We start from the raw sequence: 18,764 nt of genomic DNA, 5'->3' as shown, positions 1-18,764 counted from the left end.
AATGGATGACCTCAGTGGTTCATATTCACTCACTGCACCGTTAGAATCTGGATGTTGAGCTAAGTGAAGAGAAGTTGGGTTTAATTTCTTTAGAAGCACGTTTTTCATTCTCATTTTCAGCAGACAAATCATTATTGTACTTGTTCTTGGTTTTTTTTGGATCCATTGACTTGTAAGAAAGTGGAGATTGACTTTCCAAGGTGTTGGATGCTCCACTGATGGGGCCTTCCGCCTTCCTTGCGGAAATTAGTAATGCGCTCTGTCTCTCACCGCCTTCTAAGACGGAACTTTCTTCGTTAGTTAGTTAGCGTTTCAAATGCTTCTTCCGCTCAACACGCGGTTCTTAGCTGTCCTTGACTTGCGTACTGTTGAGAGTTCAGAGGTTTCTGTTTCTGTTTCACACTTAGCTTTCTTTCTTTTCTTCTGATTCTTAGATTAAGTAACATTTTGTTCCACTTAATATAATTTCTTTATAATTTATTTATGCCACGGCCAATGATTTGAGCTGAGGGTGCAATTTCCTATACCCATCAATACTCATATTATATCAGTTGGCACATCTGATCTGATTACTTTATTTATCTACTGCTAATAATACTAATTCTTATAATAATTAAATGAAAATTTCGATAATTAAGTAGCTTAATTATACAGATTGACTGATTAAGGAGCCCGACCCCCGCCCCCGGACCAACCAATTATCCGCGGCTTCACCTTCACCTCTTTTATTTTCTTATTATCTTAATTGTAGAATACGGATGGTGGACCATGCAAATTTTTATTTTTTTTATTTTAATTTGCCAATTGTATCTCTGTATATATACACACGTAAACATAATCATAAGCAAACAATTACACTCATACAAGGACGACAAGAAAAGCTAACGCATCCATTCAATCAATCTATCGTTGTATCGATCAAAGATAACACAAAATGAGGAGTGGGATCGTGAGAAAACTATGGTGCTGTGGGGCAAAGGGTTTCAGTATCTCAGAGTCAGAGAGATCATCCTCATCTTCATCGCCAATAGATGTCCCAGAAGGGCACATTCGAGTGTACGTCGGGAAAGACGTCGAATTCCAATGCAAGTTGGAGATGGAAGCTAATTATCTAAACCATCCATTGTTCGAAGACCTGCTTCGCATCTCCCATGAAGAGTTTGGTTATTCCTACGATGGTGCACTCAGGATTGCCTGTGACATCCATCTCTTCCAGTACCTTATTCACCTTCTCAAGACCGGCAATCCCTCTGTTCATTACATGCAACTTTCTGATCTCATTTCCAATTTCCATTCTGATGCTATCTTTACTTCTACAAAACATCCTCTGCTTCCTTGACGCCTGCATTATTGCATATATCATTCTTGTTTCTCTGATACACATTTAATCATACTTTTTTGTTTTTTTTGATATACACACATACATGTAATTTGGATGAAGCCCATGGGTTTTAAATGGCCTTCTTCTGCTCCTTTTGTTTTTCCGTTTTTATTCTGGATCTTACGCACATCTGTTGAAGAACGTGACATATGATCCAGAAAGATGTATCTTTTCAAAGATCAAGCAACAGAAATGAACACTTATATGTTTCAGTTAAATAGTTAAATAGTACTAAACTACAAATGTTAGCAAATTCATAAAATTTCTGACTGAGGCTTTTAATGCACCAGAAATTTCTCTGCATTATTATATAAGTTGAGTTCCATTTTGGCTTTGATGATAGAGATAGATGTAAAAGAAATAGGAAGCAAACTGACTTCTATAGCCTGAGCCTGCCAGTTGAGAAAAACTAATAATAATGTAGCATTTCATTCTTTACAGCTCAAAACAGGCAAACATGGCAATATGGCATCCTCCTCCACATGATATCATTATTACTATTCTTTATTAATATTATTATTTACATTTTCTGATAGATAATAATGCCCACTGTTACTCGATTCAGGCATTTATTATGTGCTCCAAGTGATTAACAAAAGCCACGTCCTTTGTCTTCTCTTGTTCCGTTTTAAACGGTTCGGGTAATAAAGATAAAATAAAATAATGCTCTTCAAAGCCTACCCCATCCAAAAGAAACCACCGACATTTCAGAAGGCCCTCCTCCTTTGTAATATATCAAATGTCTTAGGCCTAGGTTTGAGCCGGACCTACTTTAATTTCTCATTAAATTTTTAAAAATTCATCTTAACTCATTAATTGGACGAGTTTTATTTTGAATTAATGATTCAAATTAAATTAAAGCCAAATATTTTTCAAACAATTCCTTTTCGTTGTAGTATTAAAGATTTAGTTAAAAAAATATTAAAAGTTTCGATTGACTATAAACAAATTTGAAAAATTATAAAAATTTCATATTTTAAAACTTTATTTTTAAATATGAGAAAAAAAATCTATAAAAATGATAAGCTGTGTTAGAGGTTTTGGATAATGTGTCAGCAAACGATTGAGGGTTGGTGATTAGCGGAGAGGTCATCGATCCACACTACACATCCTGCGAATAGTATTTCCACGTATATGGATGAGCCTTGTGTACTGTACTTCCCACAAAGGTTAATGTCAGAACATTTTTTAACAAAAAAAGAAAAAAGAACTCCAAAAATATTTGATATGAGCATTTTAGGCACAGTTGGTTGGGATGCCGTATGCACAATCCACGCCACATGGCAAACCATACGAAATAAAGGAACAATTCAACTTTAAAAAAACAAAGAACAAAATTCTATTGCTTACTAAGAACTTTCTGCTAACATATGGAGTTTACGTTTCCTTATCACATCATGATTCTAATCTTTTTTGCACATACAAAAAAATAATTTAGAGAAACAACCAAGAATTAAATAGAAGAACAAATCGCTTAAATAAATTAAAACACATATCTAAGAATTTGCGAGGGGTCAGCCCATGGACACCGTCTTGCAGCCTCATGAAGAAAGCAAGATAATGACTAACCGAGAATGTGTTAGCCAAAACAAAGAACACCAATACCTACCCTTTAGTCTCACCCAATTCAATGTCCTTCACGGGAGTGCTTTCCACTCCCTCCTTCAGAAGTCTGATTTCCTCTTCTGTCAGGCTGTTCTTCATATGGGGTGTGGCCTTGGCATTTGCACTCTTTTCAGCCTCCATAGCCCAACTATAAACAACCATGCCGGCTATTGCAATAACCATTCCCATTATGTTTTTGAAAGTCAACTCCGAATCAAAGAGCAGCCATCCCAGTGTGAGAACACAAACTGTTTTCATATGACCTAAAACCTGGAAGGAAACTGCTGAGAATCTTCCAATACATAGGTACTGGCTCACATTGCAGAATACAGCTAGGGAACATGAAAGTATTATGAATAACTGCAAAGAAAGGTTAACAAGATCATTACATAACAGATGAAAAGCACAAAGAAATCCACGAGTTAGGATGAGTAGAAAAGGGATGGGTGCTTACAATGGCGCCGGTAGACATCTTATAAGTTGTTATAAATTTTCCATTGAGGAAGTAATCAACAAATGGACCAAGAACAAGAAGAGAAACGGCTTGAATGGGAGCTGTTTTACTCAACAATTCAAATGATCCAACTGAATATTTCTTCTGCAAGGAACCTATAGTCTATCCAACAGAAGAAAATAATATGAATCAATATTTGGCTCCACAAGCACCACCATAACTAATCAAGTAACAAACAAGCATTTATTTTGCAAGCACAGGCTGAATATACTTCGAGCTATATTCTGCACCTTTAGTTGGTGGTTATAATGTAAATGAGTACATTAAGGAAAACAATCAATAGACTTCAACATGACTCATGCTCACCAACTTCACAAGTTAATCACAAAAGTTTGGCATTATTATATTTGAACCCTAAAAGTTAGGTGCTTCTATAACTAGTGTGGGGCTATTTGCTACTTCCCCAAGTAATGTCCAATTAGACTTAAGCCTATTGGTCACTCAGCTGGTTAATATCATGCACTTCCAAATTCATTCAGGTTTGTAAATTACCAGTCAACAACTTTTATTAATTTCATTTTTTACCCTCACAGATTCGAGTCATCACTGTCAGTGTTGCAGACATCAAACACCTCAGCATGCAGTATCAACAAACCTCATATTAGAACAACTATTAAAATAATATTTCACAAATTTCACTCTAAACATTTGCATGATCAATTAGCTAGGAGCTGCCCCAGTACTGACAAGCAAAGACGCCAAGATTTTCCAAGCAAACCCAGTGTAAAAAGAAAAACAGAAAATAAAGCAAAGTATAATATGGTTGGATAAAAGATGCAAATACTCACAATTTGCTGCAAAGAGGTAGACAAAACAGCTATACACGCACATATAAAACCTTTGGCATTAACTTTGACATCTGTGACAGTGCAAACACCAACACCTATAACGACGACCAAAACGGATAACTTAACTTCCCTTGAGTATTGTTTGTTATGAAGGATCCATTCCATGATACAAACCACTGGGATCATGCTGAGTTTAGAAATCTGGGCAGTGAACAATCGATCAGATATTATTAGCTGATGATTTAATAATGAATGGAAGAAAAATAGATCTGATTTGTTAATTGTTAGTTAGTTTAGTTGATTCTAGAAGTATAATAGAAAGAAAGGGAAAGGGGAAGAGAACGCACTTGATAAAATCCAACAGAGTTAAGCATAAGGCTGAAGTTCATGCCAGTGATAGACATATTGGCAACAATGGAGAACCAGAGAAGCTCCCACATTGGGACATGCTTTGATGCAGATAAGCCAGTCGCATTGGACACCAATCCAACCAGCGCAGTTACCGCAAAGTGGAAACCCGTTAATGTCGTGGCTGGAAGAAATTAAACTATTCAGTTAACATTATCCGATCGGTTCATTACAAGTTCAAATCAAGATAAACGTGAGATCTGAGATCTGGGGGATCTCTCCGTTTTTCTATTTTCCAGTTAGGTAAATAAAATTTATCTAAGATAAGAATTGAGAGAACATAAGAAAAGAACATCGTACCAAAACTGAAAGCATAACCACTACTAGACATAAGCTGCTTATTGGCCATGATGATTCCGACGGAACTGATAACATTCATGGCCCAAGCTCCAACATCCGATACAGCCGACTTCTTGTTCTCGCCCTCCATGCTGCTTCTTTTTCCTTCAATCTCAAAATTGCGAAGGATCTGTTTATTTATGCAGATAGAAACGGATCTCTTTCCTTCAATTCTCTAGGGAGAGAAAAAGAAGGGAAGAGACGAGGAAACGCGCTTTGGGCTTTTCTGGTCGGCTGATTTTCCCAAGTCACAAAACGTGCATCAATTGTCTCTGGCGAGATCAAATAGATGAAATTGATAGATTTGGAAGTGGAGATATGAGGTAATGGATGGTAGAAGAAAGAGTTTCCTATTATATTACAGAGAATAGATAGAAATGGGAAAGGAAAATGCAAATAGGTAATGGAGTCTGTATCAGCAGAATGCAGGAGGAGAAATGGTGTCCGGAAAGGGGAGTCTCGCTCTCAAAATCTTTTATCTATCCCCAATCTTCCTTCAACTCAAACTCCAACTCCTTTCTTACTCTCTCTTTTTAAGGTTTATTGATTTATCTCGTTTTTGAGGTCTAATCTAATCTTTTTCACCCCTTAGATGCCGTTGTCAAATTCCTAATTTCCCTTTCCTTGCCTGTTACCTAACAACCTATTTGATAGTATTTTATTTTATTAAATTTTCCGTCATTTTTAACTGTTATTACATTACTCTTGGATCTTTCCGTTACCAACCTTACTTTTGACCGTTTAAATTATTTTCCAATCTTTTCTTCTTAGACTTAGTTAGTGCCTGCTTACCCGTTTATTTTTATTTTCTTTCCTTCTATCTAAAAATGAAAACCAAAACAACTTAGGTGATATTGGTTACTTTAAAATTCATGAGGTTTAAGTACGAGTCTCTCCTTGATAAACAAATTTTAACTTAAGACTCTTCTCTTCACTCTCTGCCTTATATTGCTCGTCCCGTTCTCTACCTTGCATTTTCATTACATTTATTATATTCGATTCATGCGTCGAGGTGCAAAATGAAAAAAAATTTAGTTTAACCATTTCTTTAATCGTGGTGCAAAATGAATTTTGTTCCTTTTCAATCAATGGGATCAGCGCCTACCAGTATTACTTGTGATAACTGGAAAATTTCAGCTGCAGGGAATTGGCTTCTTTCTTTTCTCAAAATCACTAATATTCTAAGACATTTTATTAATATATATTGCTTGATAAATTCTATACCGCTTTGCCAAAAAGATATCCTACTATCTACTGAAGTTCAGCAGACAGCAGAGTATTCCTCATCTAAACATATCTTACTTTGCATCATTCAGCTACAGATTGGGGAAAATTACAATATCTCCATAGCCCAAAGTACTTTGCCTACTTAAAAAAGAAATAATAATACATTAAATCACCAAGAAACAAATAAACTAACCAAAAACCCTGAACCTGAATGTTACGTCAAACCAAAACAGATAAACTACAGGATAATACAAGGAACCCAATAGCAGCCATCTACAGACGGGAAAAAAATTACAATCATCTATACTTTCCTCTCTGTATAAATAATTGTGTTTCATACATACATCATTTAATGCCTGCTAACATGGAGGTGTGATGTGCTTTCCAGATCACCTACTGAAACACATCAATGAAATGAAAATCCAACAGCCTTCCATGGTGCACAACATACAAGACATGCATACAAGCGAAAAAGCAATGTGATCATACTGTTCCATCCTCAGTCACCACCTGTTGAAGAATGTTTTGATGCACCTGGTGGTGCTGTTGGCCTTGGGAAGTTGTCAAACTGGGCGCCAGCAAAGTTTGGAGCCTCCACATAGGGGCTCTATGGTGTCCAACAATTTTGTAAGTGTAAGAGAAATAATAAATCAATATTGTGAATGAGAAATGACAGAAAGCAAGATGAATAAGAGTGAATTTACTTCCCATGATCATCCTCCTCTTTTTCAAATGTAAAAACCGTGTGGAATATAAAAAACCCAATCCACTATATAGCAAACATAGTTATCAAATTAACATTATATCAGTTTTATTGATTGACTTATTTATTTACTTTAGTTAGGCAGTGCTTAAACCTTAGATAGACCAAAACTGATTAACCGGAACCACCAGAGCCAAGGCTCAGGACTCAGCTAGCAGCATCAACATGTCTACTTGAGTCAAGATTCTATACAATACTTCTATTTTGGTAAGTTAGCAAAAAAGATAGATATTCATGACAACAACAAAAAAAAAAAAAAGGAAGAAGAAGAAGAAGAAGAAGAAAGAAAGGTGATTCCATTTCCATCTACGGCAGTGAGCATGCCGTGTATATGTGGAGCATGTATAGAAAAATTGATGCTCTCTTGATGGGAGGATAGGGAATAGCAAGCATGCGAAAAAAAAAAAAAAAAAAGGAAACATGTGTTTAAGAGATGTCCATGGGCCGAGAAAGGATTCTCAGTTTCTGAGGAATCAAATTGGAATTGAGTTAGAAGATGAGAATTCAGCAAGTTGGAGGGAGAAAATAAGCTTGCGAAAAGCACTAGGACAGGAAAGACAAGGGAAGCAGCTAGCTGTCGGGCATCAGATAGACAACAGATTATATCAGAAGAATTGGTAAGGATTCAAAATATAGAGAATTCAAGAGAAACTAGGGAGAAATTGGGCCCCTAGCACTCAAAAAATAAAACTGTAATCTTCAATTCATTCTAATAGGCTAATACATCTTTGGTCAATGATGGTGGACACCTTCTTAATGAATAAGCTCAAGTCAGGTAACTTTTGTGCTAGTAAGCAACCTGAACTATGCTTGAGAATCCACACTTGAACCAAGTGAACTCAATCAATCAGAAGAAAGTATTGGCTCCTTGAAACCAAAATTGAGAAAACACCAAATCTGTCGTCTTTGCTTCCAAAGAAAATAACATAACTGTCCTTGCTCAATCCAATGCTCAGTCTTTTTTAATGTTGTCTTCAACACACAAAAATAGGGATTTTCTAGGTATAGAGGTTTTTGAAGGGTTTGACTCTTGAGCACACAAAAACACATACACACGGCAGTAAGAAGAAGCGATTTGACTGAATGTACAAAGATATACACAATCTTGAGACAGCCCAACATAAGATATTGTATTTTGTCAATAGAATAGGTCTGATATGTTAGCAGGTGCATGTGTACCATAACTCCTTTCAGCTTTTTTCTTAAGAAAAAAGGTCTAGAATCATGGTGACTGGCAAGAAATTAAGATTACACCAAGTTTTGTATTTGACTTTTCTGAAATGTTTTTTAACTATGGGTCATAGTCATACAGGTCAACACCATATAAAAATAAACAGATGAATTGTTCTCGACATCAAACATATGAAACAACAAAAAATAAAATAAAATAGAAATTCTTGAATGGTATCCTAGTCTGGACCATTTTTCAGGGAGGAGAAACATACCTGCGATGCCAATGTACTATAAGATGGCTCTTCCAGATTTCTAGATTTTGGTGATGTGCTAGGACAAGATATGTCATGGCTCACTTCACTTCCATTCAGTTTGTGCAGGGTACCATCTAGCACAGGGTCACTCTCACTTCCGTTGGATGACTTCACCCTCTACATACAAAGAACTTTCAAAAGTTTCAGGTACCTGATGAATTGGACATTTATATTAGAAGATAAAGGGCAGGAACTAAGGGAAAATACCTGGAAGATTTTACCAAGAGTTTTCAACCCCTTAGCTCGTGCACGGAGCTCTTCTTTCTTGACAGTGTTATCTTGAAGAACCTAAAACAAATCACCAACGAATTACTGCCAAACAAACATAGTGTCTAAATCAATGTGATCCAACAACCATTAATATCCAAAGACGAGCTAAACAACCATCTGACAAACACGGGAAAGAGTGGCCTCAATATCAGCAACGTTAAGCTTCCACAAGGAATCAATCATTAACTTCTTGTGGGATTGCATATATTCCTCGAGCTCTTCCTCGGTATAGTTCCCCTCTGCACTGAGCTGTTTCTTCATGTCTTCCTGAAGCTGGATCAGGGCGATGGCGCCTAGCACCACCAGTCAGGAAAAATGGTAAGAGAATACATAACTAAATAGATTTTTCGAAGCAACTTAAGTGAAGCAAATGCTTCAACTGATTTTTATTAACATCAAACTCCAAGACAATTTGGAATGTTCCTTGCAGAAGATTGAACCACCATTTTAGGATGAATTTTTAAACCAGGCCATTTAATTTTAAATATGCACAGTAGGTGTGACAGTACGGAATATTTACCTTGACAAGCAAATACATGAAGCATTATGTTTAACTGAATATATAATTTCATTGTGTAAAGTTAATTGAAGTAGAAGGGGCATGGTTCATTAACATTTTACAATTTCCAATTAATGGGAACAAAGTCCAAATTGTGACAAAAGTTTGTCACTCTCTTTCTAGCAGTTGGTCAATCAAAGGGAAAAGGAACAAAAAAATGCTAGTGCACTACATAAAAATGCAAATTGATGGAACAGAGAGCTCAGGTACATTTTGCTTGCTGAGAGCACATCCAATTAAATCTCACTTTTGTTCTACTAGTCAATCCTGGCCAGTGGTCCAATAGCCAACAGAGCTTTGACCAAGGCCAAAAGATTAATGACTTAGACACAGTCATTGACCACCAAAGCCAGTAGTGTCTACTAACCTGTTGCTGCAGTTACTTGGGATTTGATGAAGTGGCCTTTGTTTCTAAACCATTCCGCAATGAATGGCACACCCAAATATAAGGCTTTCTTTCCAAGCTCCTTGGCCGCTTGTCTTGCATAAATATAACCAATTGTATTCAACATATCAACACCATATGCTGCAGTAAATAGGATGCAAAGTTAATGAAAAAGCCGTCAGCTGTTTGCAATAATGATTTTAAAACAGGTTCAAACAAAAATAAGAACAAAAAAGAGATCGTTATGAAACACAAGTTCCAGAGATTCTATAATTAAAAGTTTAACCCTTGCGCCATTAAGCAAATATTTTCATAAACTCTGGCTCTTGTTCTATGTGGATCTAGAAGCCACTAGTAATTCATAATACATTGATCCTAAGACAATTAGAAAAGTAAAAGAATCCAAATAGTATAAAAGAAAGTTTTACTGCAACTACAACGGTACTGTAGTGAAACTAAATTAATGGTATTTCAAGTGTCTACTTCTGAATAAGTTCAGAATAAAAAGCTACTAGAACCACTGATTTGGAAGTTGTCTTCGTATTCCTTTGGCTTTCCGAGTGCTTCTTCCATCCTGAAGATATGGAACAGGTGGTTGAACTTCTTTTGGATGTGGATTTCAAGTCAAGGAGTACATGGATTGGCACAAGTAATTAGTTATATATACATTAAATTATATACTAATATATAAATATTATATAAATTAATTTATATATTAATATATACCTATTACATAATAGTATATACAAGATAAGACTTAGTTCCCCATCCTGCTTGTGTATTAAAGCATAGATATGCTGTAGGACCAATAGCATCTTCCACGATCCCTTCCTCTCCAGTCACCATGTCCTATTCATTTTAGACGCATGCCTTGCAATTCCATCTTTTCTAAGCAGAAGAATCATGAGCATCAAAAGGAATATCAAGCTCTAATTTGCTACCAAAGTCTCTGCATCCATGTCATATGGCCCAACCAAAACAAGCCAAAAAAGCATAATAAACTATTGCCTCAAACTAGTTGGAGTTGCCCCTATATGATCATTTGCTCCATTTTGTTCGTTTTTCTGTTACTTATTGAAGTATTAAATCAACTTTTGCTACTTCATCTCACATATTTTCAGTCTACCTCTTCCTTCCTTGATCCTATTATTTTGAATCCACCCACTTTTCCTCGCACACTTATGCAGTAATTTAGAGACAATGATAAAATACCTGCATTTGAGAGCCTAGTTACTTCAGCTTCAGCATGACAACTGAACTCCTTTGTGTTCCCTTGCACATATTGGTTAAGTCGATCTTTCAATATCTGGGCAAGCTTTTCTTCTCTCTCCTTCTGAACAACCTATGGTAAAACAAATTTGCAATAGGCTCAGGAAAGACTTAGGGTACAGTGAAAATGCTTCATCACTAGAACTAAACACAAATCTGATTTTGTTTTGCACAGAGAAACAAACTGGTTTGTTCACAATGTAATGGTATCATAATTTCATAGAACAACCAGATGATGGAACCCACTGCTGTTACAAGTTCGCATGGTCAGGTTGATGATAAGCGATGAAATGCTAGAAAAAGTGTACCCTCATTTTTTCTTGTAGTTTTTTTGTATCAAACTGTTCTCCCTCTGTGAAAATGTCTAATGAAGCCATCGAAGCCATGGCAAGCTGTCCTATGTAGTCCTCAAAAAGTTCACTACCAAAAAGCATTGCAAAAATTGCTGCAGGATCAATAATTGCTTCACTGCAAGTAAACAGTAATGATCATAAGTGAAGGTCAAAGCAAACCAGAAAATTGTCAAGATTTACATGAGTAGGAAAGTACATTTTATTTTTATAATGTTGAAAATTATTTAAAGAATGTGTTTCATATATAATTAAGGATGCGTTATTATTTATCACATTATGAATATTACTGGTGAATATTTAAAGAATTGTGTTGGGTAATAAATGCCATATCATTCACATATTTATACTTGTTAAAATCAAACAGAAACAGGATGATGATTTAGGGTGGCCCAAACTCATCCTCCTTCTGCTACCTTTGGTGGGGGCAAGTAGATAAAACCCAATGGAATGGGTGAAATTGCCATCTCAAAGAAATGCATGATTCACATCTTATAGACCTTGACTTCACCTACTCAAAGATTAAGAAGAAGAAACTAACGTTGAAATTCCAGATTTCCCATAAGCATCATATGCTTGCCGTTGAGCAGGATCACTCAACACTTGGTATGCCTCCCCCAAAACCTGAATTCAAATGAACAAGACTTCAATAAGGCATTAAAAAACATATATCCAACAACGTTATTTTTCCTGCTGATCTTTTAAACGTGTATTCCCCCAATAGTCTGGTTAAAGGAAGTAAACAAGAGATTAGAATAACATACAAAGAAACATGAGTTTGCACTTCCATATTTTATACAAGCACTTCTAAGTTCCACAAGCCCAAAAACTGACAACAGTTTCTCATACCAATTAGCTATGAATGTTGAACTGAATCTCCATGGTAGTTGGAGTACTTTTTGTAAGATTTTATTTCATTTCTATGATTGTTAGTACAAGTTTTACTTGCAAACTGGTGGCGAATGGACATAAAACCATGATGGATTTTGCAGCAAGGGTATAGGAGAAAGTATGAGCATGTTTGGTATGGTGATTTAACAATTAAACCACGAGCAAAAGGTCAATTGCAATGGGGTCATTGAAGGAGAGGGAGAAGAAAGCAAATAAGTTTGAGCTGCAATATAGTTCAAAGGAAAAGGAGCCAAGCTAATCCAGTAGTATTCAAATATTCATGGAGGAAATAGAACACTGTCTTCATACTAAAAAAAGTTTCTCATAAGTAAAGGAAAATGCAACTTGCCTGGAAATTTTGTGCAGCAAGAGGATCATTGGGATTTTTATCTGGATGAACCTGTCGTGCCTGCAAGCCAAAAAAAAGGAGGCAAAAAAAAAAAAAGAATTAACAAGGAAATCACAATAGACGCAACATGTGGAAGATATAAAAAAAAGGGGAATGGGACCTGATGAATATTGAACGCGAAGCCAAATATAAGAGCAGAAAGACAGTCATAGGAGTGAATTATCAATTTAGAATTTTTAAAAAAAATCCAGATATAAAAATAAGACAAGCAACAGATCCAGTCCAACTCTAGAGATCTACATGGCATGTATTTTCACAAAAGTAGAGATTAGAATGATATGCAATCGCAAAGGTAGCTAGAAATTGAAATTGGAAATGGCAAGGGAAGAATCTACCTTGATGTAATAAGCTTTCTTGATCTCCGCCTCAGTGGCGGTGGGGCTGACCCCAAGCACGTCGTAGTACTCTGTCTCCTTTACCATTTTCCGTCGGATCGATCACTACTTTCCTTGTTCTTGTGTTTATAAGAGGTATGTGCTTATGTAGTAGTATTAACAAGGGAAAATTACTGCAAATAGTAATCTTATCCCAACCGAATTTCTCTCAGATTAACCAATTAATCGATTTATATGGAAGAAGACAAGCTTAAATATAACTACTGCAAATTTAAAAATAAAATGAGAAAATACAGTAGATGGATGAAAGGACCGATAACAATGACGAAAAAGAAAAGAAGAAGAAGAAGAAGAAGAAGATGATGATGATAAACAGATTCTCCTTGTTCGCTTGCTGTTGCGGTAAAAAAAGTCGCGCAGGCCGAAGGTCATATCGCTTTGCTATACCCAAATTTCGCAGCCATCTTTTCATTTTTTTGGCGTTGACTACCACCTGCCTTCCGCGTTGTACCATTTCGTTCGTAGCATACTCGTATGCTTCTACCGTGTTGTACCTTCTAATCCCTATTGGGCATACTTTTATCGGTTTTTTCAGTTTTTGTATTTTCCTCTTTCCGACCCTTGTAGTAGTATATACGATTGAGATTATCAATATACAATATATTAAGAAATCAAACAATAAATGATGTTTTAAAAAGGAAATAGAATTATATTTTAAAATTGATGAAAAAGAAAAGCAAAATTTATTTGTATAGGACAAAAGGAGTAATTATGTTTATTGGTTGTATTTATTAGTTTATTGGTTGTACTTATTATTATTAGTAGTAAATATTTCTTTTTATCTTAATTATGAGGTGTTCAGTATCATGTATTTAATTTTATTAGTTACATTTTTTATTACTAGATTTAGTGATATTGTTTAAATTATTATTATTATTATTATTATTATTATTATTATTAAATTTGTTCTGAAATGTTGCTGTTTGGACATGTTACTAAGTATATTTAATTTTTTTATGGTTATTTTCTTACCATAACTATATTTTATTTAAATTTATTTGTATTTTACTATTTGTTGGCTTTACCTTATAATTTGGTCCAACTCTTGTTTATTATTTATTTTCCATCCTTATATTTAGATTGAAGGAAAATAAAAGAAAGAAAATATATCACTACAAATTTACAATATTGTCCTTTTGTATACTTCATATATAGATAGTATCATAATTTAACTAATAATTTATAATTTTACATCATCTTCTTATTTATTGAATGTCTGATATTTGAAAGTGAGTCATGTCTCGACTAATATTATTATTCATGCTATTCTGAATTATTTAAGTTAATAATAATTTCTATTTTCACCTTCAAAAAGATTTCAACAACTCAATGATAAAATAAAATTTGATGTTCTAAAGTCCAAAGCCTTATTTAAAATAAATTATTATATTATTAATATTTGGCTCTGCATTATGGGGGCATTTTTACAATCGGTAAATGGACAGTATTAAATTTATGGATATCTTATAAATTACTAATAACACACTGTCACGACCCGTTTCCGCGGGCCGGACCGGCACTAGAGCCCAGGTAAGCTTAAGGCTCCCGAGGCCCGTAGTAAGCCTGAATCACTAAAATTTATTATTTCAATATAAATTTCAAACATTCAGCTCATATTATAAAAAAAAATAAACCTCAATTCTTATTTTTAAATCTCGGCCCAAATTTATCAGCTACAACATTCCACGGTTCGGACCCAATTAATAGTACATCACATTTTTAATATGGGCTCACATAATTATATCGTCTATGTTAATACACGACTAATTGTACGCAAATTCTACAACTGCGGAATCACTAACTAATAGATATACATAGATTTTTATATATCTAGATACATAGCAAAATATTTATTGGTCTAGGAAAAATTTTCTTTCTAGCTCTGCGACGAGGGAACATAGCTTAACCGAATTAAAGAGAAACTTACTTCCTGAAAAATTAAACAAGGTATGTGAGCTTTCTAAGGAGTAACTATTATTGCACAACACACACATTCACACATATGTGTAAATATATCAATCTAGTCATCCGACTAGTTATATGCTCACGCAGCCAGTCACACAAATGACATGTCACCAGCACTCACAATTATTAACATCTTCATATAATCACATCACGTGGAAATTAGTCAGTGGAGTCACCGAACCCCCGATGAGCCGTCCTCCCACATGGCTCATCCTCTCACATGTGCACCAGGGAGCCGATCCCCCATACTGGCCGACCGGTCTAATCCTCACTTGACCAGCCCTCTCATTGTTTTTCTATCCTCTCTTTTCTTTTTCATACCAACAGGAGGCAACCCGGTCGTCTCCATCAAATCTAGATCATCAAGCGCTCACAACAGGAGGCCACCCTGCGGGCTGCGATCAAATCTAGATTATCCGGTGCGCCCAATAAAGAAGCCAACCTGTGGTTAATAGTAACGGTAACAGTAGGTGCACACGGGGGCGCCGATCTCCCATTTACCCGGCTAACAGAAACAGAATCAGGATCCATATAACAGAATCAGAATATAACAGAAATTAGAATCAGGATCCGTATAACAGAAACAGTCTCACAAACCCATGGTGACCCACTTCATCCCAACTCCACACAAACAAAGCATAGCATAAACACAACACAATAAATCAAACATTGCAATCAAGTGCAGACATATTGATCAGTTGGACAACGTAATAAAATGCACAACTAGACAACCATTCTCAAGTGCAATTAAATAAATAACAAATAATAGTAAGAATAAACAAACAATAAAATAAATTATAATAATGGAAATAAATAAATAATTGAATAATTCAATGAATAATAATGAAAATAATTAAATAATTAGAGCACTCTATTTAATATTTATTAAGTTATAGAATTAATCTAAATAAACTTATTAATTATGTCATTACTTAAAACTAGTCTAAGTTCTATCGAAATTTCGGCAGCATCTCCCCTAAAAATTGGACTATCTACCTGTTAAAATGTCAACAATATATCAATAATTCCAAATCACACAGCCCATCCATCGGGCAATCAATCAATTCAATTTTTCCCATCCTCCATCCGAATAACAATATCAACATTACATTCAACCTTAACATCACCCTACATCCATAATTTATAAATTAAAATTACATACAATATAATCTACCTTCAATCTACACTTAAATTCCATAAATTTTATTATTACCAAAATTTCCTAATAAATTATTTAATACGGAATTTAGTTTTAGCTAACTATCATTTTTATTAATCAATAATTACTTCATATTAATTAATCAATAACTATTTTGAATTCATTTTAAACTAACTAAATAACTAAAATTACTAACTAAATATTTTATTTATCAATAAATTAATACTATTTAAATTAACTTAATTACTCAAGTAATTAAACTAATCAGTAGATCTAGCCAAATTAAATTAATTTAACTAATCAAAATTACTAAATTAAATTAATTACTCAAGATTACTAAAATCAATTACTAAAATGAAATTAATCAACTAAAATTATTAGAATTAAACTAACTAAAATCATTAATGAAATTAAATTAATTAACGAAAATGTAGTTAAATTAATTTATACCCCAAATATATTTTTTTTTGTTGAATTTTTGCTAGATCGGAAATTTGCTCGTGTCGGATCGAAGAGCAGTGGCTGTTGGTGGTCGGAGGCGTGCTGGAGCGGCGGCTAGGCGGTGGCGATGGCGCGACGAGCTGCGTGTGGTGGCTCTCGGTGGTCGATCACCTCTGCTGGAGCGGCTGGAGTTCCTGGGCAGTGATGCAAACGCAGGTGCAGGAAAGAAAGAAAGAAAAAGAAAGAAAAGAAAAGAAAAGAAAGAAGGAAGAAGAAGAAGAAGACAAAGAAGAAGAGAGGAGGCGCTGCTTTGATGGTGAGGAGTAGAGGTGCAGCGCTGGAGATAAAAAAAAAAGAAAGGGAATTTTCTAGATGGTTTGGGTCGAACCGGTTCGATTCGGTTCGATTCGACCCAAATCTTTGATTTTCGATTGGTTTTCGGCTTTTTCAATCGGTTTTCCAATTATTCGTGTGGTTTTTGAAAAATCAATTTGATTTCTGAATCCGGTTCAATTCATTTGATTATTTTAATTAAGTTCTGTAACATTTCCTCCTTTAACCAAAATAAAATATAAAAATAAAAATAAACTATAATTAGTAAGGAGATTTGTTTTTTTAGGGTAAATATATATATATTAATCGCTGGGATTTTATATTATTTCTCGAAAACTTTAACTGTTTACGATTCGAAATTTTCGACATTTTATTTGGGCTTGGGCCCAACTCGTAAAACTTTGGGCTCAAATTAGAATTGCTCGATCTTTACAACCCATACTATCAAAAATTCAGATTTTTGATTTAATAAAATTTCCTAAGTTTTGAAAATAAAAATTCGGGATATTTCACACACACATACATGTATCTGTATATCTATTTTCAATTTGAAAAGACTTAAACTCAGTAGATCATCCAAAAAAATTACAATTAAAGTGTGCTTTACTTGTAGAAAATAAATTTATACATAGTAAATTGACTGATTTGAACATTATTTTTATTTTTCAAAAAGCTTTTCTAGAAAATGAAACTTTTATATTTTTTTTTTCCTGTGGGGTTTATGTTTCTAAATGAATTCAAATGGTAATTTATAGAAGTTTACTAGAAAAAGTAATTTATTAAATTTGAAAAAATTGAAAATTAAATTAAACTTATTAGAAATTTAAAATAAAAATTACATCCAAAATATAACATATTAATTAAGTATACAACATAAAATTCTAATCCTCAAACTATGCTTTTACTAGTGTACAATTTAAGTTACAGCTCAACATATCAACTAATATTACCGCCATAGCCATTAAATAATCTTTTATTCTTTTCTTTTTTTCCAAACAAAATAATTTTTTATGTTATTAATTTTTCTTTTATTTTCTTTAAAATAACTTTTATTTATCTTTAACAGGCACGACCTTCCAGTTAACAGTTTATAAAAAAGGTGAAATCGAAACTGAACCGCTTTTAAACGGTTTCTCAGACGGTTTCGAAACTGCAAATTTCGATTTTTTTTCGATTTCGAACCAAAATTAAATAATATATTTTAAAATTTTTAAAATAATTTTTAAAGATTTATAGGTAGAATAAATAATTAAAATAAATATTACTGTTGAAAAAAACTAAATCAATTTAATAAAAATTCTTAGAAATTACTTAAAAAAAATATAATAAAATAAAAAAATAAATTGGGTGTTTCTTTAAAAACATGTTTTTCACGGTTTTAAACCGGAACCGCCAGTTTCAGTTTCAAAAAATGAAGAACCGGAATTGAACTTTAAATTTACGGCTTCAATTACGGTTCGATTTCAAATGTTCAGTTCTGATTTGAAATTGAACTATGGTCATACCTAATTTTTAAGACTGCATATATATTCTAAATATTTTTTTTTGACTAGAACATAATTCTAAATTTATTCTTTATTCAAAAAAAATCATATACAATATTAAAAATGAGATTATGAAATGCTCTTTAATTATATAACAACATATAAAAACATAACAACCAATTTCACTTCAAATTAAATGATGCAAAATTAGTTGTAAATACAATAAAATTAGGACTTTAAAAAAATGTATATATTAAACAAAAATAGGAATAGAAATATGTATATATAAAGAGAGATTTAGAAAGTTGATAATTGAAATTTCATAATTATACAACTCTTTAT

General features: G+C 33.9%; 3 protein-coding genes and 2 long non-coding RNA genes across 5 annotated transcripts; 1 reads left to right on the top strand and 4 right to left on the bottom strand.

Moving 5' to 3' along the window:
• Window positions 1–832: 832 nt before the first annotated feature.
• On the top strand, window positions 833–1,599 carry LOC149493399 (SAUR-like auxin-responsive protein family). The gene has a single exon (XM_089726178.1). It carries the CDS (start codon window positions 935–937, stop codon window positions 1,337–1,339), a length of 405 nt encoding a protein of 134 aa, XP_089582304.1. The 5' UTR covers window positions 833–934; the 3' UTR covers window positions 1,340–1,599.
• Window positions 1,600–2,696: 1,097 nt separating this feature from the next.
• LOC149493398 (UDP-rhamnose/UDP-galactose transporter 1-like) lies at window positions 2,697–5,647 on the bottom strand. The gene is made up of 5 exons (XM_089725743.1): window positions 4,997–5,647; window positions 4,636–4,820; window positions 4,289–4,489; window positions 3,441–3,602; window positions 2,697–3,346 (listed from the first exon to the last, which is right to left on the bottom strand). Exons 1-5 carry the CDS (start codon window positions 5,124–5,126, stop codon window positions 2,987–2,989), a joined length of 1,038 nt encoding a protein of 345 aa, XP_089581869.1. The 5' UTR covers window positions 5,127–5,647; the 3' UTR covers window positions 2,697–2,986.
• Window positions 5,648–6,382: 735 nt separating this feature from the next.
• On the bottom strand, window positions 6,383–13,463 carry LOC105635132 (chaperone protein dnaJ 10). Its single transcript, XM_089725742.1, has 10 exons — window positions 12,981–13,463; window positions 12,586–12,645; window positions 11,887–11,969; window positions 11,304–11,463; window positions 10,939–11,068; window positions 9,709–9,867; window positions 8,897–9,075; window positions 8,720–8,800; window positions 8,471–8,629; window positions 6,383–6,869 (listed from the first exon to the last, which is right to left on the bottom strand). The coding sequence occupies exons 1-10, from the start codon at window positions 13,065–13,067 to the stop codon at window positions 6,762–6,764; spliced, it is 1,206 nt and encodes a 401-aa protein (XP_089581868.1). The 5' UTR covers window positions 13,068–13,463; the 3' UTR covers window positions 6,383–6,761.
• Window positions 9,969–10,932, bottom strand: LOC149493397 (uncharacterized). Its single transcript, XR_016322494.1, has 2 exons — window positions 10,453–10,932; window positions 9,969–10,329 (listed from the first exon to the last, which is right to left on the bottom strand). It is a non-coding gene; the product is annotated as an uncharacterized LOC149493397 (long non-coding RNA).
• A 1,193-nt stretch (window positions 13,464–14,656) lies between the features above and the next one.
• LOC149493396 (uncharacterized) lies at window positions 14,657–17,407 on the bottom strand. Its single transcript, XR_016322518.1, has 2 exons — window positions 16,615–17,407; window positions 14,657–14,970 (listed from the first exon to the last, which is right to left on the bottom strand). It is a non-coding gene; the product is annotated as an uncharacterized LOC149493396 (long non-coding RNA).
• Between the last annotated feature and the right edge of the window lie 1,357 nt (window positions 17,408–18,764).

The sequence above is a fragment of the Jatropha curcas genome, chromosome 9, assembly GCF_041381405.1.
Source record: "Jatropha curcas cultivar XTBG-Jc1 chromosome 9, XTBG_Jcur_1.0, whole genome shotgun sequence".
NCBI classification, from domain to species: Eukaryota; Viridiplantae; Streptophyta; class Magnoliopsida; order Malpighiales; family Euphorbiaceae; genus Jatropha; species Jatropha curcas.
This window is presented reverse-complemented; position numbering and strand designations above follow the sequence as displayed.